General features: G+C 39.2%; 1 protein-coding gene across 1 annotated transcript; it reads left to right on the forward strand.

Annotated features, from left to right (window-relative positions):
- The first annotated feature begins 2,847 nt into the window (after positions 1 to 2,847).
- On the forward strand, positions 2,848 to 11,482 carry LOC136232456 (uncharacterized). Its single transcript, XM_066021635.1, has 6 exons — positions 2,848 to 3,419; positions 3,495 to 4,455; positions 4,544 to 5,068; positions 5,603 to 6,064; positions 6,375 to 6,667; positions 10,752 to 11,482. The coding sequence occupies exons 1-6, from the start codon at positions 2,932 to 2,934 to the stop codon at positions 10,753 to 10,755; spliced, it is 2,733 nt and encodes a 910-aa protein (XP_065877707.1). The 5' UTR covers positions 2,848 to 2,931; the 3' UTR covers positions 10,756 to 11,482.
- Positions 11,483 to 11,903: the final 421 nt, after the last annotated feature.

Consider the following 11,903-nt stretch of genomic DNA (forward strand, 5'->3'; position numbering starts at 1 on the left):
AGAGTGTCTGAAAGGGAGATTTACCACAGATGCTTCAGGAAATCTACAAAGGGCCGCAATATTAGCATAAACTTTGTCTAAACGAACAAAGGTACAATTACGTTTCCAGGTAAATTTATGACCAGCGGCACCTAGATCCGAAAGCCCACACAAATCCATACTATGCTTATGGTTGAGACACCGATTCACATAGTGGTTCCCACCCCCTCTTTGATCGCTCATAAGGGCGATGTCATTAAAATCACCAGCCACAAACCAAGCCTCCTCCATACTCGTACTCATAGTATACAGAACCTCCCACAACCTTTTACGATTGGCCAAAATAGGATCAGCATAAACAAAAGTAATAAAGAAATGTTTATTACCCGGATAAACCAACTTGCTGTGAATAAATTGTTTATCCATACTAACAATATCAATATGAACACGATCTGGCTTCCAGAAAAGCCAAATCCCACCAGCCCGGCCAATAGCTTCCGATCTGATACAATTCCAATTTCTAAACTTTCTAACCACCTCATCAGCTTTAATACCACTGACCTTTGTTTCCAACAAAGCAAAACAAGAAGGGTTAAACTGTTTAATTAAATCTATAACATGGATACGGGTAGCCTTGCTAGCCGCTCCTCTAACATTCCACACAAACAAATCCATCACAAAGGAAGACTACTGACCACAGGCCCCACACCCTAAACCAGATACTTAGCAGGGGCTCCTACGAGCCTAGAGGAGGTACTAGACGGCCCCCTTTTTTCCAAACATTCCAAGGAACTTTGGTTATTTTTCTGATTACCCTTAGGTTTTTTCATACTCATCTTATTGACACCCATAGGCTTCCCATTTCTATGCTCAACACAGTTTTTCGGGATACTAACCTCTTTGTACTTCTCATTCGCCATTGGGGCATGAGTCTGGGAGCCATCTGGGGCCTCAACCTTGGATTCAAACAGAGGGTTAACAGCCTCCACCTTATTTGCCTCCGGCTCAGCAGACTCTAATCCTGGTATGCTTAGCTCCAGTTGCTCGTTCGAAAGGTCAGAGTCTTGAGCATTCTCAATAGAAAGAACCCCAAATCTAGAACCTGAGCCGATGAACTTAGCGTTACCAGTACTTTCTTTCTCCTTTGGGCAGGGCTTCTCCTTAATCTCAGGACTGGTCTGAGGAAGACCATTATCCTTCCTAATGTCAGGAGGATGGTCCTGAACAATAGTTGCACGAGTCCTTCACTTTCCCGTCCTCTTAGCAACCATCCAGGGACCAAAGTTTCTCCCATCTCCTTGAATTCCCTCTTCTCTCACTCTAACGGTCTCATCTACCTCAACAACCTTCTTTTCCCTCTTAGGACAACCTTCAAAAGTATGACCAAACATACCACACTCATAACAAATATTATGAATACCTTCATACTCAATGAAGTAAACTGTATTCTGAACACAGAATTTAGACAGAAGGGGCTTAGCAAGATCGATATCAATACATACTCTAGCAAACTTACCTCTAACCGCCCCAATGGTAGTTTTATCCACATGGTGAACTCTACCAACAAGCCCACCAATCTTATTAAGAAAACTTTCATTATAATATTCAATAGGTAGTCCCGGAAATCTCACCCAAGTAAGAATCCTATTCACAGAACAGTCATGTGGATTAAAGTTAGGGACCCATGGCCTTAAAGCAAGAACATGATTAGAAATAATATATGGACCACCATTAATCACAACATTATAGTCCTCTGCCCTAGTAAATTTAATCAATAATAGTCATTTTCTAAGTCAGTAATAGTGACTTTCCCTTTCTTAGCCCACCGTGTCTGGATTCTCTGAGCAAAATAGTTAAAACTAATTCTTTTTCTAAGCACCGTTACAATTAATGAAAGCTTCCATTTAGCCCTGAGGCCTCGCTTCTCTGTCGAGGAAAGCCGAATCACCGGACATAAAGGGTCATCTTGTTCTCCATCCTCAATATCTGAATCAGAAAAATCCTCCCCCGATTCGTTTTCTATAATACATTCGTTTAACAAAGGCTCCTCCTCAACCACTCCCATAACCGTATCTCTCCACGAATTTTTATCAAAACTTTGTTCGTTAATATATTTATTAATATTTTTGTTATTCTCCTCACCGATAACCCTAGAACCCAAATTCTCAACGGAACGGGCCTCCTCGGCAGCCGCAGAAATCCCACCGCCCACCACCATGGCGTCCCAAGACCCCTGGCCTGCCAGTCCACCCCCCTGGACTATCGCCCTATCTCCTACCCTTTTCCCACCCCCACCCCCATCGCCCTCACCAATCTCCTCTGCCGCAGGAGCCACCACCCCGCGCGACCCGCTGCACACCACTACTTCCCTGCCCAAAACCCTCGTTACCCACCCTACCCACCGGATCCGGACGCTGGAACCCCAACGAACCTCCCGATCTGCCGCTCCCCTCCCTCCTTCCCCCAGCCGATCTCCCTCCTCTCCCCTCCTTCTCCCCATCCGACTCTAGATCCACGCCAAACCCTTTCCCAGCCACCCGATCCACCATCCCCGGCACAGATCGCCCCCCGCGCCGCCTTGCGCCCTCTCCGCCGACCTCTCCCGCACCCTCACCCTCTCTCTCTCTCTCTCTCTCTCTCTCTCTCTCTCTCTCTCTCTCTCTCTCTCTCTCTCTCCATCCGCGTTTTTTTTTTGAAACTCTCCTTCTAATATTTTTATGACAATAATTTTAATTTCTGTTGTTTGATTATTAATAAAGGTTCTCTGATTTTTTAAAATAAAAAAAATAAGGAATTTAATAGGTGGCATGATTTCCACGTCATCACCTTTTCAATTAAAAACCAGATAAGATGAAGCAAGAAAATACCCAGTAAACTGGAAATGAAACAGGTGATGGAAATTCAAATCTTAACAATGATAATACTTCTCCATTAAAATCGAGCAACAACAACATGGAACTTTCCAATCGCTTATTCACCCTCCAAAAATCCCCAATTTCGTTCTTCAAACCCTTCAAAGCACCTAGAAAATCCATCTTTGCTCTTGCAAACTCGGCAGTGTCACCTTCACCTCATATCGCTCTCTCACGCTCCCTCCAATCCGAAACCTTGAAATCCCTCGAATGGAGTTTGCTCTGCGAACGGCTCTGTCCCTTTACGTCAACCTCTATGGGTTCTTCTGCCGCTCGAAACGGAGCTATTTCCATCGGCAAAAGCCTCCAAGAGAGTCGTAAGTTGCTCAACCAGACAGCTGCTGCATTGGCGGTGATTCAGTCTGGGCCTTTTGATCTTTCAGGTATTGAGGATATTACGAGTATTCTCGAATCTGCGGTTTCCGGCAGCTTGCTCACGGTCGGTGAGCTATGTGCTGTGAGGCGGACTCTGAGAGCTGCAAGCTCAGTGTTGGAGAGTTTAAAGGACGACGAAAATTGCTTGGAAAGGTATACATTCGTCATCTGATTCATAAGAAGCATTTCATTTTTGACAGCTTTCTTTTACCTTTTTTATTTGATTAGGTATTTGCCTCTTCTTGAAATACTTGAAAGTTGCAATTTCCAAGTAGAGTTAGAGCAGAAAATAGGATTTTGCATAGACAGCAATCTCTCGATTATACTTGATAGAGCTAGTGAAGAATTGGAGTTTATTAGGTCTGAAAGGAAAAGGAACATGGAGAATCTGGACAATCTTCTGAAGGGAATATCAACTCGGATTTTTCAGGCTGGGGGTATTGATAGGCCATTTGTAACTAGACGCCGTTCTAGGGTGTGTGTTGCAGTGAGAGCTTCCCGCAGATATTTGGTTCCAGATTTTGTGATTCTAGATGTTAGTGGTTCTGGTGCAACATACTTTGTGGAGCCTGATGAAGCTGTTGAATTGAATAACCTTGAAGTGATGCTTTCAAACTCTGAAAGAGCTGAGGAAATTGCAATTTTAAGCTTGCTTACATCTGAAGTAGCAGAATCAGAGAGAGATATAAGATATTTACTGGACAGAATTGTGGAAATTGATCTTGCTTTTGCTAGAGCTGCTTATGCTCAAAACATCAATGGAGTCTGTCCAATTTTGACTTCAGAGGAGCGTATAGATGAACCTCCCAATAGATCAAATTGTGTATTTTCTGTGGATATTGAAGGTATAAAACATCCATTACTTCTTGGCTCATCTCAAAGATGTTTGTCTGATGTCCTTGTGTCCAACCCTGTGAGTTCAGAAGAATTGGATGGTGGAGATAGTGTAACGACAAATGAAAGCTTTTCTCAAAGCATATCTGAATTTCCTGTGCCAATAAGCATTAAAGTGAAGTATGGGACTAGAGTCGTAGTCATATCAGGACCTAACACTGGAGGGAAAACTGCTTCTATGAAAACTCTGGGTATAGCATCTCTTATGTCAAAGGCCGGCTTCTTTTTACCTGCTAAAAATAGCCCAAAGCTTCCATGGTTTGATCTTGTTCTAGCAGATATTGGGGACCACCAGGTAATAGTTTCCCTAGCCTATGGGAGATATGTTGTCAGTTCAATTGATTGGGCCGTTTCATTCTGACTGTGCTTTTGTTTTATTGAAGTCATTGGAACAAAATCTCTCAACCTTTAGTGGTCATATATCACGCATTTGTAAGATCTTGGAAGTGGCCTCAAAAGAATCCCTTGTCCTTCTTGATGAAATTTGTAGTGGAACTGATCCTGCTGAAGGAGTGGCCCTTTCTACCAGCATCTTACAGTATATTGCAGATCGTGCTAACTTAGCTGTTGTTACGACTCATTATGCTGATTTAAGTCTCTTAAAAGATAAGGATGCTCGATTTGACAATGCTGCCATGGAATTTTCTCTTGAAACCTTGCAACCTACCTACCAGATCCTGTGGGGAAGTACTGGTAATTCTAATGCATTAAGCATTGCCAAATCTATAGGTTTTGATAGCAACATAATTGTAAGTGCTCAAAAGTGGGTGGAGAAGTTAATTCCTGAAAAGCAAAAACAGCGAAAAGGTTTCCTGTATCAATCACTAGTGGATGAGAGAAACAGATTGGAAGCTCAGGCGAATGAAGCTGCATCGCTGCATGCAAAAATTATGGAGCTCTATAATGAGGTCTGCTTTACAAATTTCAGCTTATCATGACATTTATTACTTGGTTCATTTGCATGCTTTGCGAGTGTCTAGATTTTTGTTTCCTGCTTCAGTTGAATTCCAGTTAAATCCTCAACATTGATGGTGGGAATAAATTATTTACTGGTAGGGCAACATTTAGGATCACCTATTTAGGATATTGTTCAACTAATTTGATTATTGGCTCCAACATTTATTTGCACCTTTATCCACCTGTCTGATCCATATGATGATTTCATGAATCAACTCCTAGTTCTACTATTGCATATGGATGTGAATGTTTTGTGAATTTCCATTTAGGGTTCAAATGGTTCCCGAATTAGCTTCATCAAGACTTGATAAATTTAACATTCAGTAACAAAAAGAAAGTCATATGTTTAGGACTTCATAATTTTTGTCAAAAAAAAAAAATCTTCAGAAATTTTAATGGATTTGAAAATAGAAGAGAAAAAATCGTGTGTGATATTCATTTGCTATGTTAAGCTACTAAACTTTTTCTCCCTTTTTATTGATCAGATTCAAAATGAGGCGGAAGATCTTGATAAGCGGGTGGAAGGACTCATGGCAAAAGAAACCCAACAGGTCCAACAGGAACTAGAGGCTACAAAGTCACAGATAGATCTTGTGGTACAAAATTTTGAAAATCAACTCAAGAAAGTCAGTCCAGATCAGTTCAATTCTCTGATTAGGAAGTCAGAATCAGCAATTGCATCCATTGTTGAAGCCCAGCGTCCTGCAGACATTCTCCCTGCTGATGAAGCAAATGTTAATCTGTATACTCCGCAATCTGGAGAGAAAGTTCTTGTAAAGGCACTGGGGAATAAGGTAGCTACTGTAGTAGAAGCACCAGGAAATGAGGAGACAATATTAGTCCAATATGGTAAAATAAGAGTTCGTGTAAAGAAAAGTGATGTTAGAGCTATTGAAGGAAACAAAAAGAGTAGTGCAGTTAATCCGGTCCCGCAAAAAAAGATCCAGGTACACAAGATAATGCTCTGCGGCCAGCATTCCTCTTGCTTAACTGATAGGCATTTCATTGAACTGAATTCCTAAGAAGCCACTAATAGTTTCCTTTTCTAGCAATTTCTTTCATTAAAATGATGGATCGTTTATTTCTTTTTTCAAAATTATTGGGTGTCATATAAAATACCCTCTCAATGTGTGCTCTTTGTTGCTACCTTGTTGACTATAAGGATTTTTTCTTGGCAGTATTTGCTATTTGGTGTCTACTTGACTAGAAAAATGAAGTCCAATTGTCCTAAATCTCTCTTCTTGGTCCATATTTCAGGGACAGAAGAGTCCGTCAGAGCTCCCCAAAGATGGGGAGGATTGTTATGGCGCAAGGGTTCAGACATCAAAGAACACTGTGGAACTTCGGGGTATGCGAGTGCAAGAAGCTGCACTCCACCTCGATATGGCCATTTCAGCTGCAGAGCCGTATTCAGTTGTTTTTGTTCTACATGGCATGGGCACTGGAGCTGTTAAGCAACGTGCACTGGAGATACTAGGAAAGCATCCACGTGTGGTCAAATATGAACCAGAAAGTGCTATGAATTTCGGATGTACAGTTGCTTACATCAAGTGAGTACCTGGACATGTTATATACATGCGCCTAGACGTTCAATTTCAAAGTTTGATTTGCAAATTGTGTGAATACCTCACTAAATCACCTTACTTTATAAAAAGTATATATATGTTTTCATTTGTCGATTCCCTTCCTATGAATGCGATGCAATCATGTCATTCATCAGTTCACTTGGTGCCCCATTTCTTTTTGGACTTCACCAAAAGGGACAAAAATTTTTTTATTAGCTTTCAAGCTTGAATTTTGACTGGTAATAGTTTTCAACTTCTCCCACCCTTCAGCAAAATTGATATAGGGCCATGGTAGTAGAAACTTTCTTCCATTCTAGCTGTCATTACAAAGTAGCCAACTCTGGATTTACTAGGGTGCTCATTTTTTTTTTGTTGTTGCTGCGTAGTGCACCTGTCCGCCCTTTATTGTATATTTATTTTCTGAGATAATTAAGTCATTCTTTTCTATTTTCATATATATACACACATATTGCCTCACATATATAAGGACTCATATAGCTTCCTAATCAAGCAATGTGGGATATTTAACAATATATATAACTAGGCCATGATATGGTAAAGAAAAAGCCTAAATTCTCAGTGGTTTATGTGTGAATATGTATATATGTTATAGTGATAAGCATAAAATTATGTTTCTTTAGTTTTTATTTGGCTAAACAGTTACATCAGCTTTCAGCCATTATTCCATATTTAAGAAAAACATGTTTGTTCTTTGTTCTTCTTAAATTCAATTTGTTATTAGCAGTAGGAAGATATAGAAATATCATATATATATATATATATATATATATATATATAATTTATAAGTTTCACACATATATTTAAGTTATAACTCGCCAAATTAATTAAATCCTTGAGACAATATTTTCAGTAACATATCATTTTTCAACAAATAGTGATGGAGTTTAAGATTATTGAAGAACCCCACTAAATAGTTCGTAATTACATGCATCCTCAATTTTTGAACTTCTATTGGTATGTATGAATGTTAGGACAAGAACATCAGCCAGCATTTAAACATGAAAGGTTATTTATGGTTTCTATGCTTAGAAAAATTAGCCTTAGCCTTAATAAGATATCCCTTTGATAGTGATCAATTATACCCTGGTTCTCTTTGCCCATAAGCCCCATTACTTTGGCTTCCATGAGGACCATGACCATTCATCTTCATCCAAATGGGAATATCTAGGACATAGCGTGCACCATCTACCCCGCAAGAACCACTATTTGGGCAGTTTATTGGTAGGCAATTCAGAAGCTTGCCAGATGATTCTCCAGCATTTGTACACCGAAAAGGCCGAGTGCCCTTCCCCGGTACCTTGCACCAGTAGGGAGGGCTGCTATCAGGTTTTTTACTATATCCTTCACAACCATAATTATTTGGACAATTCATTGGTCTGCAAGTAACAGTTTTAGGAGGAGGATTTCTATCATTTTGCCCATTATTTTTGCTGCCAATTCCACCAGTCCTGTCACAGGTACAGTGACAATCTTTAGGTCTACTAGAGCTTCTGTAATCTCTGCCATCACCAGCAGCAGCAGCAATTCCTTTGCTTCCTCCTGCACCACCATAACCGCTGCTGCCACCTCCAAAACCGCTGCTGCCACCTCCAAAACCAATACCTCCACCATAATTTCTTACTCCCCCGCTGCCACCGCCACCAAAACTAAAACTCGGATTGGCATTGCCTCCACCATAAGCTCTTACTCCCCCGCCACCACCTCCGCCAAAGCTAAATCCTGGTGAATCATAACCAAGACCGTTGCTACTTGTTTGTCCACCACTATCTGTGCTACCACCTTCACCACGAAAACCAGTGGTGCTGCCGCTACCTAGTCCAATCCAAGAGGGAATATCTCCCAGTGACCATCCCAATCCAAAACTGAGTTTCTCAGGTGCATAAGTTCCCTCATCCTTCTTTGTGAGGACTTTGTCACTGGAACTGAGTGCAGGCGTTGACATAAGAAAGCAGATGATGTAAATCCATTTCAGTGTCACCATTTTCTCTGTAGTCTGCATAATTGCAGTGGCTGACATGTGCAGAGGCTGATTAATTTATATAAGTATAGTTGCATTGGTTTGTGAAGTGTTTTCCTTTTTTTAGCAGGTTAGTAGGCATAAAAAGGGTAGTGGTTGAGAAAAGATTGCAAGAAAATAAAATGGTTTTCTGCAACTCTCTTATGAAACCTTGGGGTCATGCTGCTTGTATGAGCATAAAATTAGTAACTGAGTCCATGTGCATTCATATGAGAAAAAAAGACGGACCATTTTTCTTCATTGAGTTTTGCAGCTGATCCTTCATTTTTGGTAACATGAATTGGTTCTCTGTACTGCATAAGATGTGAACTGTTCAGCTGTTTTCAGTTTCTGTTAATACAATTTTTTTTTTCTCATCTATCATTAGAAAAAAGATCCTTGTCTTTTTAGATATTTTTCTTGAAAATAAAAATTAAATACACACATATAATGTTATCCTTTAACAAATGATAACCCATTTACCAGAAGAGGAAAATCTATATGACATATTGAGCCCTTTGATGAATTTTAAATCACACACATTATTAAGCAGAAAAACTAGTTGTGAACATTTCTTCTGTATTTGAATTGCATTTGTAACAGTTCCAAAATGGTTTTCATGTCTGATGTGGCTATAGAAAACTGTAAAAACCTCATTTTGAACTATAAAAAATATAATTTCAGACGCAGATGAGATGAGTTACTTATTTGTAACCGAGTTTGATTTTGACAGCTAATTGTCTTGTTAACAAGGAATTCAATGTGTATGATTATAATTGATTGAGGACTCTATGTGTTAAATTAAAAGATCAGGGTCTCAAGATGCTTTTTGCCTCTATTCTATTTGGCGAATTTGTTTGAGAGATGCACATATAGATGCATGTAAGGACTTGTTTGTAGTGGTCTTGTTGTACACATAGAAACAGTGAGCAACACAAAGGCTCTCAATATCTAGCTTACTGGGATGCAGTTTTGTTACTTGTTGCTTATCGCCTATAGTATTAGGTTGAGCAGGGATTTTGGAGATTCTTGAACCATGTCGAATATCCGAATAAAAAGATCTAGAATTGGATTTAACCTTTGCTTTTTATCTTTAGGATTGAATCGAATTGTACCGTTAACTTTTATTAGGTACAATTTTAGAGATTTCCTTTCATAGCTTAGGGTTGAGCATGTATCTTGGAGATTCTTGAAGCGGACAATACTTAAACAAAAAGATTAAAAATTGGATTGAACTATTGATTTTTATAAGGACTGAACCGAATTGTACTGTTGACTTTCATTAAATATGGAGATTTTTCAAATCCTAGGATTGAAGCGAACCGATCTCATCCCTACATAGTACTGAAGTGTGAGTTCTAAAAAGAAACATGATCTTCACATGTATTCTTTTTGTTCTACAATTGATGTCTTTTAAGGTTAAAGCACAAGAATTAAGAAATGCAATTAATTTTAACTAAAAAACTTTATTACCCTTGTATTAATTGCATCCACTAATTAATGTTCATCTATTCCCAAAGTAAATAGCAACGTAAATATGGTATATTTGGTAAAAGTCAAATTAATGTGTATGGATTGAATCAAAACGTCATGTATTACAACAACAACAACAACAAAGCCTTAGTCCCGAAATGATTCGGGGTCGGCTAACATGAACCATCATATAAAACCGTGAAAATCAAGTCGTGTCAGCGACACAGATTCGCTCCCTCCACTCCGTCCTAGAAAGACATCTATTATGGAACAGAGTGAGTATATGTTTAATATATAGTTTGCTAATAATCAATATCCGCATATAAACATATCCACACTTTGCCTTCCTTGTCAATAACATTTTGTTACTATGAAATCATAAGCTGCTAATGATATTTCTTGTTATGACAATCAAACTTAGAAAAATTTATTTCAGCTGCTAAACATGTAACAGGAGTGATTATTACAAATTTGTATGAAGTTTGATAGTGCTTAAAAGAACAAAAAACTGTTTCATAGTCTATTGCTTGCTATGGATGCTTTATCAGCTATGTTCGTTATGATCTTCATTCTCTGCAGGTGATAAGGATGAAGTCTTGCTATGGCCATTTCCGTCGATCAACTTAGTCAGCTGTTGGATTGCAAGGGCGAGTTGGTTTATAACTAAATTATCATATACTCCTTCATTTAGCCTCCCAGCACCATCTATGACAAAGAGGTCGACTTTGCTGGTAGGAACCAAATGATTGTACTCATCACCCTGTTGAGTTTTCACCTGGGATTTCCTGGTAGGAACCGAGTTGAAATTGGTATCTATATGATCAACATTGCTGGACTCGACGAGTATGGTTTCTGGAGGCTCTAGAAAAGGTTCAGATGATATGGTGTTGGACTCGACGAGTATGGTTTCTGGAGGCACTAGAAAAGGTTCAGATAATATGGTGGCCGAGTCAGGCTCCATGTTCTTGCCTACTTGGACTTTATGTTGATGCGGAATGTTCACCGGATTCATACGAGCAGAACAGAGTCCTGAAGTAAGTGAAACAAATAAAGCTAGGTAAACCCATTTTATTGTCATTTTATGTTAGAGACCTCAGTTTGTGCTTTTGATATGGTTGTTGTAGGACTCCATATTTAGGGATAATTTATATAGTAGATTATCTTGAGATTTATGTTTAATTCCATGGTTATGGCATGAATACAGAAAATGTAGCATCTGCACTGCTTTTTTATGTGCACAGCATAAAGAATATGATAGCTTTAGGGGTTATTATATTGTATAATAATTGAATAAGATCAAATATTATGGCATGACATAACACAAACTTTGCATTGTTAATTTTATTTATTTATTAGAAAGGCTGAGTTTGTGGGCGAGCCTTGGCGCAACTGTAAACGTTGTTGTCGGTTCAAGTCTTAGGAGCGGCCTCTTGCCAAATAAATTGGTAGGGGAAGGCTTGCTCCCAATACATCCTTGTGGTGGGACCCCTCCCCGGACCCTCGCTTAGCGGGGACGCGTAGTGCACCGGGCCGCCCTTATTAGAAAGGCTGAGTTTGGTATCTTAAGAGTTCTAAAATTAAAAACACAGCTTACTAGTAGGTAATTATTTTTCTACAAATTTAAAATTTATTTATTACTACAATTTGTAAAATCGTTAGTTTATTTTTTTATTTCATTAAAAAAATTTATAACACATTCCGTGTATTGTACGGTTTTCGCGCTAGTTATTT

This window comes from Euphorbia lathyris, chromosome 6 (genome assembly GCF_963576675.1).
Source record: "Euphorbia lathyris chromosome 6, ddEupLath1.1, whole genome shotgun sequence".
In the NCBI taxonomy this organism is placed as follows: Eukaryota; Viridiplantae; Streptophyta; class Magnoliopsida; order Malpighiales; family Euphorbiaceae; genus Euphorbia; species Euphorbia lathyris.